Below are 18124 nucleotides of genomic sequence, written 5' to 3'. Positions count from 1 at the left end.
GACTCTTTGTTGTTAATGCAATTAATTAATAAAATCTTCCATTGCAAACAACACATAATCTCAGAAAAACTCATATAAAAAATTCTCGGAAAAACATTGCTCAATCTCTTTCCACGTTCCAGTTCCAATAGAATCTCATCAAACAGTTGTATAGAAATCTTAGAATTTATGGGTATGTTATGTAGGCCATATTATGAAGTTGTGGAAGAGAGTCGTGGAGCATTGACTATGTCATGATACTTCTATTTCTCTCAATCAATTTGACTTCATGCCTGGTCGTTCAACTATGGAAGTGATCTTTCTCATTAGAAGTTTGATGGAGAAATATAGAGATGTGAAAAAAGATCTACACATGATTTTTATTGATTTTGAGAAGGCTTATGATAAAATTCTAAGAGATATCTTATGGAGTGTGTTAGAACAAAAGAGGATATCTATTAGGTATATACAAGTGTTGAAAGATTTGTATGAAGGAGCAACTACTATTGTGCGTACAGTGGGATGAGACACAAGAGATTTTCCGATCTTAATTGGATTACACTAAGGATCAGCTATAAGTCTCTACCTTTTTACATTAGTTTTAGATGAATTGAAAAAACATATACAAGAGAGTATTCCTTGGTGCATGATGTTTGCGAATGATATTGTTCTGATAGATGAGACGCGAGAAGGAGTCAATAGAAAGCTAGAGCTTTGGAGAAGTACTCTAGAGTCAAAAGGCTTTAAGTTAAATAGAATAAAAACAGAATATATGCATTGCAAGTTCAGTGAAAGCCAAACTAGTGATAGGGAAGGAGTTAGTTTGGATGGAGTGGTACTGTCCCAAAGTAATCACTTTAAATATCCCGGCTCAGTCCTTTAAGTAGATGGGGAATGTGAGGAGAATATTAGTCATAGGATTAAAGCGGGATGGTTGAAGTGGAAACTGCGACGGGAGTTTTATGTGATCGCAAGATTCCCAATAAGTTAAAAGGAAATTTTTACCGTACAGCCATACGACCGGCTATATTATATGGTAGTGAGTGTTGGGCATGGAAGGAGTCGTATGCGTCTAAGATAAGAGTTGCAAAGATGAGAATGTTAAGGTTGATGAGTGGTTATACTAAATTAGATAAAGTCCGTAATAAGAGTATTAGAGAAAAGATAAGAGTGGTGCCAATTGAGTATAAGTTGAGAGAAGGTAGATTGAGGTGGTTTGATCATGTAAAGCGCAGACATACGAAGGCTTCAGTTAGAGCACATTAGGTTAGAGGATAGATAGAAAAAAAGAGGTAGACCTAAATTGACTTGGAGGAGAGCAGTACAACATGATATAGAAACATTACACATTACTGAGGATTTAACCCAAAATTGTTTAGAGTGGAGAAAATGAATCCATATAACCGACTCCAAATTTTTGGGATAAATGCTTAGTTGAGTTGAGTTGAGTTATATATGCCTTATTTGGTTGAAAGGAAGGAAGTTCACACTGGAACTTGAACTCTTTAGGAAGTTAACAAACTTAACTAGATGAAACAACCTCCATCAATACCTAACAAGTAAAGAGTTTAAACTAAATAAAGTTTTTAAAAAAAAATTAAGAAAAGTAAGTGAAACTACCAGGAAAATAAAATTTATATGAAAAAAAAATTATTATTTTTTTACAAATCTATTTTATAAAAAAAAGTGAGGAGAGAAAATTATTATATTTTTATTGTTATGTCCATATTAAATAAATAAATTTATATTAAAAAATAATTACTAAAGTGAAGAAAGATCATAAAAGGGAAAAAAAAAAAAACATTATTTTCCATTCTCTTGCTCAATTTAAGTGAAAAACAAAATGGTTCAAAAATATTCTTTAAGCATTCTCCACACAAATTCTTGCAAGCTTTTTCTTTTTTCATTTTTTTTTCTTACAAAATAAGAAAATTAAACTTTTAATTTTTTCTTCTTCTATTTTCCTTTCTGTTTTTCCATTTTTTTTTCTTACCATTTACGTTTCACTTTTCCTAGCTATAAAACAAGCTCTAAAAGATAACAAAAGCTCACATATTCAAATACCCAATTTTCAAAAGAAAGAAAATTTGACATTAATTTCTCACCCACATATTTCTCATATACACAAAAAGCAATAAAATTTCTCACCCACAGAAGAAACAAAAGCAATGAGAAAAGCGTATGGACACAATCAAGACCGAAAAGAAGCAAGCCAAGGTCAGCCAATGAGGCAATCGTTGATGGAGGCAGCATAGCCTGCGAATTAAATTTAAATCTAACTAAATTATTTAATAAATCAAACAATTTTTAAATTAAATTAATTCATTTAATTTATTTATCTATTTTAAATTTAATTTTGCTCACCGCTAATTATAAGACCAAACTTGCAGCCCAATTACATCCTCGTTGTTCTGGATGGCCATTTTGATCTCTCATTTGTTCGGCATTAGTCTTGCCTGTAGACATCAACAAGATTTCTCCCACAGGTTGGACTCTTGTAAAGGAAATATGCATTTTTCTCCCTATTTTACGTCTTGAGAATTATGCTAAGACACTGCATAATGTCATATCCCATACGGAAAATTCTGTAAATCCAAAATACAAATATGTAAAACCATGTATTTAATAAACAGATTCATCATATATCTTATATATTCATCATATATCTTGTATCTCCACACATTTAAATTGCGTATTGTATAGGAACCAAGTTGTGAAAATATGCTGCAACATGTTTACCCTTGCCACAATAGCTAGCCTCTTCTGTCACAATGTTGAGTATAAGATTAAAAACCGCAATGTTTACCTTTGCAGCGACAGGCATCATGTATCAATAACGATAATATCTGAGAACAAAAATTGTAACTGAAAAAGGGGGAAGAAATGAACTGCATTAACCTTTTTGCTTGTTCTTTTCCTCACCATCGTTCATAAAGCTGAACATGAAAATTTCATTACAAAATGGGATAGGGGCTAACCACTATGTGCTTAAGGGGATGTGCTACATCACCACCACCAGCGTGCTTCACAAATTCAGCTGGTGAGAGAAAGCTTCCATGGCAAACACACACTATCCTCACCTCCTCGCCTTTCTTATACCTATAGAGAAAACCTTTGATTCTTTTTCCATTGGGGCCATCTCCCTTTGTAGACACACATGGCATGTCTTCCATTAAATTCCTCACCATTTCCTTAGCTCCATTCTCTACTGTAGGTTCACTACATCTGCTATTTTCCACTGCAACACCATCATGACTGCTTGATTTTTTACTGATCGTTGATTTAGGGGTAGCCATCAATTTCTGGTCACACTCTGACAAAGACTGAACACTCACAAGGCTTCTTGCCTCGTTGCATTTGTTTGTTCCTATATTGCAAAAAAAGAATAAAGAAACAAGAGCTCAGCAAAATAATCCAATTAATTGCTTACTGAAACATTTATTCTGGGAAGCCAGCGCAATCTTTCAATGACCCAGTAAATTGATCTTTGCATTTACAAAGAGCGAGAATACTGGATCATAAACTTACTAAGCTATCAGACATCAACAGGATTGATGTCGCATATCACCGTAACAGAATCATTCAATGCGTAATAATATCCAGCTGCTTCATTCAAGGACAGCACCTATTAGCTTAATTACAAACGTATTTCTACTTTTAGCTTGATAGTTTATTGATGGAATACAATGTTCATCTAAAAATTAAGAACAAAATACACTCCCCTCAATGAATAGCTTGAAAAAGAATTTTCCTATAGCTTTCAAGTCTGCCATCTTGCCCCTGATAAAGAGCAGAGCCTTGACAAGTTGGCCCAGTTTAAAATTGAAAGCCTCACCGACATAAAGAGCTATAAAATTGCTACAAAGGAACTCTAAAAGCATCAGTCCAAAAAAGCATCATGCAGATGCTAACTTACAAAATTTGTATACAATATGTTAGGCTTTGATGGTTAACTGATTGTATTGTGTGCTATTTTATGAGATGTTAGCAAGAACTCACTTATGAACCACTTTGACCTGCATCATAAAGCCTCAAAGGCCTAAACACTAGGATGACATCATGAATGTGAACTCTTATGCACTTTTCATGAAGCAAGGAATATGCTAGCAATTTATCTTCCTACTCGTAATCAAGATCGCTAACTGCCAAGTAGGCTTCTCCTTTCAATCATGTTAAGGAACTAGGCAGATAATGTAAGCCTAAATATTGTATTTAACATTTTTTTTTCCTTCCATGATTATGCTTCTCTCTCTCTCTCTTAAAATTTTCTTCTTCGAGGGTAAAGGGAAAGTGAATTGTTAAACTAGAAATACACTACCTAGAAATGCGGCATGCAAGAGTTTCTTGTCCCAATAGAATAAATAGTTCAACCAACCTCTAGCCTGTAGGCACTCCTCATACAAATAAGCATTTAGAGGAACATTTCAAATAACGTTCCCTTTTCATTATTGACACTCTGTAGATGTAATTCTTCCGTCTACTAAACTCACAGAAAGCTGGCATACACAACCCAGTGAAATAATTAAATATATAACATTACAATTCAGCAGTCCAGAAAAATTGAGCTCCTCAACAAGGTGAGAAACCATACGATATATTATGAAACCATGAGGGACCATGATCCAAACATAGTGCCACAGACTGCAGAACTTACTGATCATGCTGATTGACATTACGAAGCAAAATCCCTGAAAGACTCAGCTTATTGAAGAAAAACGACAACCAGCAATCAATATATACAAATAAATATGTAAATAAAATAAAGAGTAATTGTGTTACCTTGAACTGGCTGGCTCTCGGATTCTGATTCAGATGACCCACTTTCCTGTGATCCAATCGACCCTTGAGATGATGTTACTGTCACTAGAGCTCGCGGTAAAAGCCCTTCTGCACTAGCTCCAAACAGCCCATTGAAATTCTTGACAAACTGCTCCTTATGATTCTTGCTAATGGTGCCATTTTCTCTCTTATCTTCCTCGTAGCTCTCTTCTCCAAAACCCTTATTTCTATCATTTAGTGCCTTCAAATTCCTTTGTTTCTCTGATCGTTTCCTTTTAGCCTCCATTTGGACCATTCTCCTAAGCATCTGCAGCTCCTTCCTCTTCCTCCACTCCTCATCAGTCTCTGTAGGCAGAGACCAAGTCCTTACAAGATTGTTACTCACCAAATTTACCATAAAAGCACTGCCATTATCTCTTGCTGGGTTAATAAAATCTGGAATTGAAGATGATCTAGTGAGCTTGTTAGCTTTTGGGTCGACACCAAATCTACCATTCAACGAGAGTCCAAGCCTTAACTCAACATCTTCTCCTTCTGTTTCTTCACAAACTTTGTGGTTGAAATGATTACCAGGCATGAATGTTTGCACAAAATCTTTATGGAAATTATTGCTCAAAGACATGTGCTGATGTTGCTGGTGGTGGTTTTGGGTGTTCAGAGGTTTCTCTGCTTGCGCCATTGGATTAGAAAAGGAATTGAAGTAAGAAAGATTGATAACAGTTTAGTGATACCCAGATGAGGAATTTTGATTAGGAAATAAAATTCTAGCACATGATACTCAAGGAAGAGATGAATTCAGGACAAGAAGTTCAAAGGAAGGGGAAAAAAAAAAAAAGAAGCTCCAAACTTCCATTTTCTCCCCGGAAAACTAATCTCGCCACAGGCAGCACAAAGTTATCAACTTTCCAAGCCAAAATTTCCCGTGAAAACATTGAAACAGACACATGGAGAGAGAGAGAGAGAGAGAGAGAGAGAGAGAATCAAGAAGGTTGAGAGGTAAGAGGAGGTGCAGAGAAAAATAAATTAAAAAAATAAACAGAGTCGGGGTTGGAGTTGGGTTGGTGTAGGAGAGGAGGCGAAAAAGACGAAAAGAGTCCTAAAAAACAAGAGAAAATTATATAATAATGCGTCCCACCTCAGTCGAATAATTTTTTTAAAAATAAAAAATGTATGAGGAAGAAAGGAAGGACACGTGGATACATGAAAGAAGAGCGTTACACAAAAGCCCCACGTGGAAGGCTGAACAAGCGGATTCCTAGGAGACGCCAAGCAAGGTTGCCTCATGAAACGCTGTGTGGACAACACACGTGTCGTACTGCCAAATGTAAGAGCATCATTGTATCAATGTCTCTGGCATCTCTGTACATGTGATTATCTTTATTAATTAAATTTAATTTACTAATTAAAAAATTACTATTTAACTTCTATTTTTAAAATTAGATTAATTAATTAATTGTAAAATTTCAATATATTAATTAAAAATTTTGTAAAGATGAAAATTGACTCTAAAAAATAAAATTTAATTAAGAAAATAAAAAATAATTTTCAATTAGATCAGTCTTGAATATCATAGAATAGGGAGAAACATTTGTTTAATTGGTTTGAATATTAGATGTTTAAATATTAGAAATTTATGATTTTTGGCTAATCATATTTATTTCTATAAAAATTATTTGAACTCAGTTTAGTATAATACATGACTTTTCTTCTGTGAGTAATAGCAAGCAGAAGAAAAATAAATGAGAGGAGCAGAACTAGTTTTGAGTTAGAAATTTTAAAGTTTTTTTTTAATTTAAAATTTATTAGAGTAATTTAGAAATAAAATTAATTATTAATCAATTTATTAAATATGATGATGTGATATTATTATTATTAAATTTAACAATTGATTTTAACCATAGAATAAAATTAAACCGAATGTTAAAATTTTGAGGTGAAGTTATTAAAAAAAAAAAAAAGGTGGAATTGTAAAAACAACAAATGATGAATTTTTTTTTTTTTTTTACAATCCAAAAGAAAAACAAAAGTTGAACAAATCCAACGGGGATAACAACACATCAAAAGAGGAATCTCCATACAAAGGCGCTAAAATAAATCAACAGAAGATCACATGGTGGAACCCAGAAAGGGCTGAATTGCACTGTCTTGGGTTTCCATAATTGATCTGATCTTGGTCAGTGCCACGTGTCAAAAATACACGTGTCAGATATTGTCCCTATTAACAGAGATACACTTATCTGAATCGGATTCATGGTGAATTTGTGTTTTAAGATTATAATGATTTTTTTCTTTCATTTTTTAAAATATAAAATAGATAGTAATAATGCACCTCAGTAAAGCATAAATAAATTAATTTCTGGATTGAGCTCACAAGACATTCTTGCAAATTGATTGATTTCCGGATCATTACAACTACCAATAATTACAACTAAGTAACTTTGCCATTAAAACGACAAAACAAATCTGGAGGATGATCTTAATCATCAGCGAAATTTATAACAAAATCTATGGAAAATTCTGGGGGCCCACCCTAATTCTATGACACAGATCCTAAAACTGTGGCAAATGCTTTTTCATCTCAAACATTACTCCAATTCAGAATCCACAAGTTATTTCTCAAATGAATGCCTAAAACAGAACAGACTTTAATCCTTCCGAGTGTTGAGCACTACTGATATCAAAAATATGTTAACAAAAAATCAAGGTGTTAGATCTCACGCAGAATTAGTATTCTGCTTTGCCACACTTGAGCGCCCACCTCTCCCTCTCCATTCCTGGTAACCTTCACCTCTCCCAGTTGAACTCCTCCCTCGACCAGAAAATTCACCCCAGTTTCCAAACTCATTCCTGACAAAACCCCGGCCTCCACCAAAATTTCCACGGCCCCTGAAGCTTTCGCTACGAAATCCTGCCCTTCCAGAAGAAAACCTACCTCTTCCACTACCAACTGCAAAATGTGTCCACAGCTTATAAGATATTAGGTTTGATAATTCAGCCAGAGCCATTAATTGATATGATTTTAACTGTTTCGTCTGATTATTGTATTATATTCTATGTGAAATATTTGATATTCAGTTCAATGAAGAATCAGCGCCATATAATGAAAAGCTTCTCACTTACCTCGAGTGGAGGTTCTCTTTATCTCAATAACTGCTTGACGCCCTCCGATGGTCATGGGTGATGCCTGAAATAGAGAGAACACATTATGCATAAGTTCCATTATGAACCATAGAGAAACCTGTCATGCACGAATTGGACACTGAAATAGAACATGATTGAATATTTCCAACTGCTCTAGTGACTCATGTTGTAGTCCATTAACAAGCACAGAAAATCTAACAAACTTAAAGAACCAAATCTATCTAAATGATTATATTGACAATTTGACATCAAGAGACAAATATAAATCCATATTGTATACATTTAAGTATTGATATCAATACAAGAAAAAATGGCAATTTTGAACAGTTGATTAAGCAACTCCTCGAGAATATGTGGTTCCACAGTCAAATATGGTACAATATAAATATCTGATTAAATGAAGTATAAAACTTCTTGTAGTTAATAATCGTAATGCATTAGATAGTTGACATTGCATTGCTTTACAAAGCAGAACTACTCAGCTTCAATTAATCCTAATTACTGTAACTACAAGTACTTTAATTCCACCAATTAATCCTAATTACTGCAACTACAATCACTTAAAATGCATAATATTCAAGGAGTAATAAGAAGAGGAATTCATCCTACCTTATCAAGTACTTCATTTCCTCTTATTCCTCCTTGAAATCATGAATTTTATAGCCTCACTACTCTCAAGCAGGCCTGGCTATACCTCATTTCTTCCATCAATATCTTACCATGATAAACCAAATCCATTCCTTCAAATAAATACTCAAACCTCACACCCCAAACCCTTTACATTTACTTTGATTGAATTCACAATAGCATTCAAGCAAGTTCCACCAATTGTCTTGGGTGGTTGGGGTGAGGGTGTGGGTAGTTGTGGGGGTATGACAACCAGTTGAAACTATCATTGATGCAGAAAACCAAAATTCTATACAACTATAAACAGATTTTCAAATTTTGCAGGCTTTAGCTGACTGCATTATCCCAAAAAGCATACTCTCCTAATCTTCTTACATCAAAAATAATAAGGACATCCAATCCTAGAGGCTGCTATTTTGCCACTACTGATTAGTACAACAATTCATAGAAAAACAAAAACTGAACAGATAGGACATCCTGCACTGATGTATTGACCAGATAAATATTGACCCAAGATGTCAGATTCCATTAGTACCCATGGCCCACACTAACCATTGCTAAAAGGAAGGAACAGGCAATCCAATAACTAAATGCTTTGTCTAATAAGCTCCATCACATTGCTCTAGGACCGGATAGGATTTTAGTGCAGTCAAACCAGTATACGTGCATGGTTACTCAAATTCTCAATTCCAACACAAACCAAGGTAATTTTTAATGCAAAAGATCATACAGTTCCCAACACCTCCACCTTTTGCCTCAGTGAGAAGAGTACCATCAGATGAGATGTACTTCTATGTCAAGGCATTTCTTGCTTACACCAAAACACCTGAAATATGATATAGTCTCTTGCCAACTACAACCAAAGCTACAGTCTTTTCTGGCCAAAGAAGCCTCAAATTACTTCTATGTTTGCATGTATAAATATTAAATTCAACAGAGGAAGCTGGAAGCCAAGTGGTCTAAAGATAAACATGCTGTGGTGGCATATAGAGAGAAGGCACTACTTGTTCACTTCTCACTGGAAAACTGCCATCAATGGGTAGATCCAATATCCAGAATACATTTAGAAAAGATTCAAAGTAACCAAGAGAGGAACAACGAATCTAGCTAATTTTACTTTTATAATTGAACTGGAATTTCCATTGGCTTTCTCAAGTTGTTGGCAGTTGACAAAAGTAAAGTTCCCAAAATGGCAGTAGCATAATAAACAATCAAGGGGTTGAAATGAAAACAAACATTTCCTGAAGGTTAAAACGAAGGAAAATAACTTAGCACATGGCAGCACAAGCTCAGTTCAGTTTGATGGAATATATATATATATAAGTGATAACCAAGCAACACCCACATAATACAAGGAAAATATCAAAATACAAGAAAATCAAACTTTGAGTAACAGCAGACAAACCTTTATAGCATTGTTCATTGAGCTCAAAGAATGAAATTCAACAAAACCAAAACAGTATCCCTGTTGCTGTACAGACAGAACATATATTATAAAAAAAAACCCCATAAATCCTTATCAGGTAAAACAAATTAAGTAGTTAGGAGTTGATATGCCATTCAATGCATTTGAGACCAACCTTATTATATCTAACTTGGACACCATCTTGCTTGATCGGTCCAAATTTCTTAAATTCTACCTGAAGCTGAGCAGGCGTCATGTTGTAGGGCAAATTACGGATATAAATGGAGTGGCCTTCAGCTTCAGCTGTGAATGTAAACAAGTCACTAAATGTAATCATGTACATGAATTTAGATACTTTACATACTTGAAATAAGACCTCTTAAATGCAAATCCCATGGACATGCATAAAAATCTATCCCTCCCGTTACAGTCCCATTACGTGCATGATTTTCGAGCTAGCATGTACTTTTAAGAAGAAAATTTTGCATAGTTAAAGGCACTTTGAAAAAGGACGTGGGGAACAGGAAGCATCAGAAAAAATGTATAGAAGCACATAGACAAGTGTGCATGTGCATGAACAATCAAAGTCTACTTACCTTCCTCTTGAGCATTACTACTTTCAGGGGTTTCAGTGCTACTTGGTACTGAAGCTTCAGGCTCTGTGGCAGGTGCTACTGACACAGAGTGATTCTCACGTTTCTTAGAACTCACTTTTACAGCAAAAGTGGGTACATAAACTTTTGTTGGACCTGAACTTCCTCTTGGCACTTTAACCTACAACAGGAATTATTGAACATTAAGATGCTAAGCACAGCACATCCTTAACTGAAAAATGAAAAATCTTCAGCTACAGACTCACAATTGATGCATAAGATTTCTTTGGAGTGTCCTCTTGAGTAGCAGAAGTTGATTCAACAACTATAGAAACATCATTCCCATTAGAATGAGATTGTGATTCCACAACCACCTCCTTCTCATAAATTAACTGTTTCTCAGAGTCCACAGGATCATGAACTTCCTCAGCAACCTTTTTATCTTATTCCACAATTGATGTTGCTGGGTCTAATGCAAGAGGATTAGGAACATGAGAAGGCTCTGAAAATGGAAATCAGATGATTTTATGTACTTGTGAAAGCAAAGGCAGGAAAGAAGGAAGAGTGAGAGCACAGAGAGATGCACAACCTCATAACAAACAACAAATAACAAAATCTTACCTGAATCTGGGATTGAGGGGACTGTTGAGGCGTTATCAATTCCATTATCTGGGTGATTCTCCAATGGTTCATTGTCCTCCACATACCTGAAAACATCATTCAAAACAAAATACCCATTGTCTTGTGGTGCAAGAAAAAATGACTGAGCAAATTTCCTTTTCAAGTTGTCCTTGCCCATCAAGCATCCAGTTACTAACACAGTAACCCCTTCTTTATAGGATTTTTGAGCATCTGCTGTTTTTATTTCCGCTTTATAGTCCTTGAAATTCAGTGAAAGTATCTTCTCATTGATACCCTGTTTCATGAAGAAATATCTCTGTTAATTATTTTCACAAGGTAAGGCACTGCAGTTATTAGGAACTTAAGTATTTTCATACAAAATCCTTAGCAAGAAGACAATTTATCTGCTTCAAATTTCTACTAGAGAGAAAGATATGGCTAGGAGAGAAAATGATCAACCAAATTACAGAGGGATAGTTGAGAGGCAGAATGTACTTCTCATTAATTATTTGTTTATTTATTAATGGGGTGGAGGGGAGCTTGAAGAAGAGTACAACTGAAATTTTGTTCATATCCAGAAGCCAAAGCTCCTCAAAGGGTTTCATTAAATTCTGAACAGGTGCAAAACTTGGTGTTGTACATGAAACACGAACACAACAATCCCAAAAAAATGAAAATGCGTGCAGCTTAGAGGCATATGAATCAGAATACTGGCATAAAAGACAATACATATAATGACAACAATTTGTATAAAGTTGATACAAAAAAAAGCAGGTACTAAATGCCTTCACATAGAGATCAGGCTGTTAACATTGGATACAACCATTGAGAAACCACTTGACTTTCTTGAGTTAGGCCAAATCACATTGGACTATTTGCTGCCTATTGATTATCAACTAGCCCTCAAAAAGCAACAGAATAACATGAAAAGTAGGCTATATATATTGAACTAAACAAATGATTGAACACCCAGAAATCAATTTATTGCACACAGAAGAGTTTTTCATGTTTTCCCATCCAATACCGTTTTCTGTTCAATCAATACTCATAGGGTGCTTCTACTAAATTATTTGGTGGATCCAACCAAACAAATAAGATCAACAGCATAATATGAAAAACAATCCACCAAGAAACTTACTTGCATGGTTCCCACTGATGTCATCACACCATTGGCATCTGGCCGGCTGAGCACACTTGAATCCTGATAAAATCTATAAACCAATTCTGGTGAGGTGTGAAGAATATGGTAATATTGCTCAACAAAAGCATTTCCAACCACTTGGGCACTAGGGGTAGTTGGGTTGCTTGCTGATTGTAAAGCCATTCTGCCAAGAAAAAATGCCAAAAAGAGGAAAAATAATAAGAATAAAACAGCACCTCTAAACTTTGAAAAAAAAACATAGGAAAATTAAGAATTGGAATAACTGCATTTTACATTAATCAGGACAAGGAAACTTGTATAAAATACAAATCTGCGAGGATCAATGACTGGTAACTACAGGGTAAATATAAACATGATTCTGTACATGAGATGCCAACAAATTCAGCTACTAAGGTTTTATATAAAATATACAAACAAATGCAATAACCTACACAGCTATCCAATTGCCAAAACAAAGACCAAGTCATAAATTACAATGAGGATGATTGTTAATCCTTTCTGATTCTTTTTCTTCCCTCTTCCCTTTCTTGAGAGTGCAAAAGGCAGTTGTGATAAGGACTTGAAAATATTTCAACACTAAACTCAAAGACACATGCATACCTCGGCTAATTTTAGCACCAAATCTAAACTTCAAGATACTTAACAAGGTGAAAAAACTACTTACTAAATCTGCCTGACACCTTCACACAAGAAATGCACATAATTTTACACAACTTAAATGTGCGTAGAAATCCATGAAGAAAAATCACAGCAGGCTGAGAGTGAAACCAGGGAAGAAGCTAAAACTCGCCAGCATGACCAAAGGTTAAAAGAACATTCTACAACTAGGTAGAGGAACATAAATTAAATAATAATGGAACCAACAAAATGAGCATTAAAAGTGATATACTCACATTTAAAGCAATAATTATATTGGCATCCTCATAGAAACCCTAAATTTACAGATGATTCAGAGACCTATCAGAAGCCCGCAGCTTCTGATTTTATGGCCTAACAAGATTCAAAAATCCCAAAACTTGCCAAATAAATAAAAAGAATGAGTTCAAGGAAACAACTGTTCTACATTGCTCGGACCCAAACACCACCAAACCTCAAAAAATAGAACATAAAATCCCTTCAAAAACTTCAAGTTCCCATTAGTTAAAATAACAAAAAATTATAAAATCTATCCACATCTTGACCAACATTGACACTAATAACAAAAACCCATTAAAATTAAAAATACAATAAATCGACTCTCATGATTAACGGGTAGCAACTATCCATTACAATGTCTGATCAAGAGAAGAACAATAGAATAAACCCACCAGGAAAAAATAGCAAATTAAGAAAAACGAAACCCACAAAGAAAACATGAAATAGAAAGGTGAACAAGCGTAGTATGCATACAAAAACATTTAAAAATGGTGTGATCTGCCATGAAGAAGGAGCTAAAAAGTACCTGATATGAACTGTTAAAAGCTAGGAAGGAGATTTGCGAGGAAGAGATAGTATAGTGCCTTGAAGAGTAGAGAGAGAGGCAAGGAAAGAGAAGAGAAGAATAGTCAGCGCACGAAAAAAGGGAAAAACTGAAAGCTACCTGTGAACTATCAAGGTATTTTTCCCTGTGTTGAAGGGGGCGCAAGTTTTTTTGGTCCGTCCGGTTCCTTTTCTGATGTTTGCGTATTTGTAGGGATTGTTCTCGTCTCGGAATAATGCTGTCCTATTCTCGGATAGGACGCACCATTATTGTTCTACCTATTCCTCTGCTTATTCGAGGCTAGGCCCAGCGCTTGGCCCATTTGGGCTTGAATTTTCTTATCCAACATATAAAATTTATTCAGAATAAATCATTAAAAAAAATAATTAAAAAAAATTATCACACAACACATGAACTACATTTTTTTAAAAGAATTATTGCCTATTTAAGTTAAAAAAAATTAAATTCTTTTATTAAAAATATGAAAATTAATTTAAAAAATTAATTAAATTAAATTCTTGTAAAATTATAATTTCGTAATAAGAGATAAAATTTTTAGTATTTAGATTGAGAAAAATAGTTTATCTATGAAAAAAAAAATTAAAAATATTTTTTATGAAAATATTTTTTATTATTTATTTAAAATATTAAATTAATAATATATATTTATATATATATATATATATTTTTATATTTTAATAAAATTATCAAAATTTAAAAAATAAAAAATAATTCTCTCTTTTAAAAATATTTTTATTAATTATTTTTTTAAATACTCTAAATTTAAAAAATAAAAAAATATTTTCTACGAAAAAAATTTTACTGAAATAAAACAAAGCCTTAATCATTATATATTCCCATCATTAATATTTTAATATTTCAATTTTGATAAATACATTAAAACATCCTTAAAATTTGATTTTGAGTATAAATGTTCCTTTCATCCATCTTTCTTAACACATTTTGATAGTTACTCAAACTCAACTAAACCTTTATCCAAAAAATTTAGGATCGGCTATATGAATTCACTTTTTCTACTTTAAACGATTTTGGGTTAAATCCTCAAAAATATGTAATACTTTTATGTCATGTTATACTACTCTCCTCCAAGTTAATTTAGGTCTACCCTTTTTTTTCTTTCTATCCTCTAATCTAATGTGCTCTACTTATCTAACTTGAACCTCCGCATGTCTATGCTTCACATGACCAAACCACCTCAATCTCCCTTTTCTCAACTTATCCTCAATTGACACCACTCTTTCCTTTTCTCTAATACTCTCATTACGGACTTTATCTAGTCTAGTATGGCCACTCATCCACCTTAACATTCTCATATCTGCAACTCTTATCTTAAACACATATGACTCTTTTAATGCCCAACACTCACTACCATATAACATGACCAGTCGTATGGTAAAATTTTCCTTTCAACTTATTGGGAATATTGTGATCACATAAAACTCCCGTGGCACGTCTCTACTTCAACAATCCGGCTTTAATCTTATGACTAATATCCTTCACATATCCCCCATCTACTTGAAGGACTGAGCCGATATATTTAAAGTAATTACTTTGGGACAGTACCACTCCATCCAAACTAACTCATTCCCTATCACTAGTTTGGCCTTCACTAAACTTGCAATGCATGTATTCTGTCTTCGTTCTACTTAACTTAAAGCCCTTTAACTCTAGAGCACTTCTCCAAAGCTCTAGCTTTCTATTGACTCCTTCTCACGTCTCATCTATCAGAACAATATCATCCGCAAATATCATGCACCAAATAATACTCTCTTGTATATGTTTCATCAATTCATCTAAAATTAATGTAAAAAGGTAAAGGCTTATAGCTGATCCTTGGTGTAATCCAACTAAGATCGGAAAATCTCATGTTCCCTTCCACTGTACGCATAATAGTAGTTGCTCATTCATACATATTTTTCAATACTTTTATGTACCTAATAGATATCATCTTTTGTTCTAACACTTTCCATAAAACATCTATTGGAATACTATCATAAGCCTTCTCCAAATCAATAAAAACCATGTGTAGATCTTTATTCACATCTCTATATTTCTCCATCAAGTTTCTAACGAGAAAGATCCGCTTCCATAATTGAACGACCGGGCATGAAGCCAAATTGATTGAGAGAGATAGAAGTATCATGACGTAGTCGATGCTCCACAACTCTCTCCCACAATTTCATAGTATGGCTCATGAGTTTAATTCTCCTATAGTTTGAGCAACTCTGTATGTCTCCCTTATTTTTAAAAAAAGGTACTAAAATACTCCTTCTCCATTCATCAGGCATTTTCTTTGAGTTTAGAGTCTTATTAAATAATTTAGTTAACCATGCCACTCTCATATCTCCCAAACACTTCCACACTTCAATTGGTATTCCATCGGGTTTACAGGCTTAACTAACTTTCATTCTCTTAAGTACTTCCTTTATTTCTAAATATCTAATCCTGCTAGTATAATTCACATTCTTTTCTATTATTCTATAGTCTATATTCACGCTATTACCATTTTGACTATTATTAAAGAGATCATTAAAATAATTTCTCCATCTTTCTTTAATGTACTAATCTTTCACCAACACTTTTTCCTTCTTTATCCTTAATGCACCTAATTTAATTGAGATCTTGACATTTCCTTTCTATCCTCCTTGTTAATCTATAAATATTTTTCTCCCCTACTTTAGTTCTAAGTTTCTCATATAACTTTTCAAAGGCATGTGCTCTTGCATGACTAACTGCCTTTTTTGTCTATTTTTTTGCTATATTGTACTGTTCATATGCCTCATTATTATCACATTTAGGTAATTTCTTCTACCATTCCCTTTTTCTCTTCACTGCCTTTTGTACTTTCTCATTCCACCACTATCTTTCTTTTGAGGGTGGTCCATATCCTTTAGACTCTCCAAGTACTTTTCTAGCTACTTCTCTAATCTTTGATGCCATCTGTATCCATATATCATTGGCCTCCATATCTAGCTTTCATGCTTCGGACTCGAGAAGCTCATTTTTGAACTTCGCTTGCTTTACTCCTTTGAATTTCCACTACTTTGTTCAAGCTACACTATTTCTTCTGACATTACTTGAATTGTTCATAAACTTAACATCCAAGACCACTAACTGATATTGACTTGTTAAAATCTCTCCTGGAATGACCTTGCAATCATTGCATAGAGCTCATTTGTCTTTCTGATTAAGAGGAAATCGATTTGGTTTCTATGTTGCCAACTTTTGAAAGTCACTAAATGTGACTCTCTTTTTTATAAAGTAAGTATTTGCTAGTATTAGGTCGTATGCCATAGCAAAATCCAAGATGCTCTTTCCCTCCTCATTTCAACTGCCAAAACCAAAATCTCCATGAACATTCTCATAACATTGCCTATTACTTCCTACATGTCCATTTAAATATTCACCAATGAAAACATTATTTTCATTCGGTATGCTTTACATTAAATCATTCATATCTTCCCAAAACCTTTGTTTACTCTCACTATCTAATCCTATTTGTGGGGCATAAACACTAATTACATTTATTGATTCTCCTTCTAGTACTAGCTTTACTAGTATAATTCTATCTCCTACTCTTTTCATAACTATTACAGCGTTTTTCAATGTCCTGTCTATGATTATGCCCACTTCGTTATTGTTTCTCTCATTTATGGCAAATCATAGTTTGTACCATGAATTACCCACTTCCTTACTTTTCTCTCCTACTCATTTAGTATCCTAAATGCAAACAATATTCACCCTTCTCATTTTCTGTAAGTGATCCAACATTCAAAGTACCAACCTTGATCCTCCTCCTATCCCGTCCTTCCTAACTGGTCTTCTTCTATGATATCTTATATTGTTTTCTATGTCTATATTGTGTTCTGTTCCACTATCTGTTCTGCTATCTGTCCTATAGACTAACTTCTTTACCCATACCTGTTCATGATATAGGAACCCTTACTCATTTAACATCACACCCGAGAGCCGGCATGACGCGTTGCTTTCGATAAACGCCCTACACCCTTGCATATTTCTCACTACATCCGAACTCTGATGTAACACGTTATAAGTAGAGGACACCCCAACGTTTATATCATTTGAATCTATATCATAAGGTGTAACGAAATTTTTATGCTGGTTACCGCAACCCTTCTCTTTTATCCGGGTGGTTTGAGATTAGCTAAACAAATTACTTAGACAGAATTACATTTTGATAGTTAAACAAGTTAAATAAAAAATAAAAAATAAATTCTTTTTTCTTCTGCCCCTTTCTCGAATGTGTAATTGATCGGTTCGATTTCAAATTAAATCGAATTCAAATTAAATTGAATAGAAAAAATAAAGAACCAAAC

General features: G+C 34.0%; 2 protein-coding genes across 9 annotated transcripts; both read right to left on the bottom strand.

Moving 5' to 3' along the window:
• Positions 1–2017: 2017 nt before the first annotated feature.
• Positions 2018–5839, bottom strand: LOC110641141 (ninja-family protein AFP3). 8 transcript variants are annotated; one of them, XR_009151328.1, is made up of 6 exons: positions 4759–5839; positions 4634–4667; positions 3739–3837; positions 2958–3348; positions 2344–2435; positions 2018–2254 (listed from the first exon to the last, which is right to left on the bottom strand). XR_009151328.1 is itself a non-coding variant. In XM_058153426.1 (6 exons), the coding sequence occupies exons 1-5, from the start codon at positions 5435–5437 to the stop codon at positions 2412–2414; spliced, it is 1227 nt and encodes a 408-aa protein (XP_058009409.1). In that variant the 5' UTR covers positions 5438–5839; the 3' UTR covers positions 2018–2235; positions 2371–2411. The 8 variants fall into 8 exon arrangements, 6 of the variants coding, with proteins under 6 accessions (XP_058009409.1, XP_058009410.1, XP_058009408.1 ...); XR_009151327.1 differs by having other exon boundaries at positions 2018–2235; XM_058153426.1 differs by having other exon boundaries at positions 2018–2235; positions 2371–2435.
• A 1280-nt stretch (positions 5840–7119) lies between these two features.
• LOC110641149 (nuclear transport factor 2) lies at positions 7120–13954 on the bottom strand. The gene is given in 9 exon segments (XM_021792768.2): positions 7120–7705; positions 7879–7942; positions 9932–9997; positions 10107–10234; positions 10528–10705; positions 10791–11026; positions 11146–11440; positions 12284–12470; positions 13749–13954. Coding segments are annotated over 8 exon segments (1386 nt in total). The 5' UTR covers position 12470; positions 13749–13954; the 3' UTR covers positions 7120–7472.
• Positions 13955–18124: the final 4170 nt, after the last annotated feature.

The sequence above is a fragment of the Hevea brasiliensis genome, chromosome 9 (assembly GCF_030052815.1).
Source record: "Hevea brasiliensis isolate MT/VB/25A 57/8 chromosome 9, ASM3005281v1, whole genome shotgun sequence".
Taxonomy (NCBI): domain Eukaryota; kingdom Viridiplantae; phylum Streptophyta; class Magnoliopsida; order Malpighiales; family Euphorbiaceae; genus Hevea; species Hevea brasiliensis.
Note: the sequence above shows the minus strand (reverse complement) of the source record. Positions and strands in the feature narration are given on the sequence as shown.

Bases quoted from the DNA above. Each gene is read 5' to 3' on its own strand.
- LOC110641141 (XM_058153425.1), bottom strand. From the start codon at position 5,437: ATGGCGCAAGCAGAGAAACCTCTGAACACCCAAAACCACCACCAGCAA. The intron at 3,349-3,738 runs AGCTATAGGAAA...TTTTTGCAATAT, and splicing joins GGCAAGATGGCAGACTTGAA to AGGAACAAACAAATGCAACG. The intron at 2,845-2,957 runs GTTAGCCCCTAT...CCCCTTTTTCAG, and splicing joins ATCCCCTTAAGCACATAGTG to TTACAATTTTTGTTCTCAGA.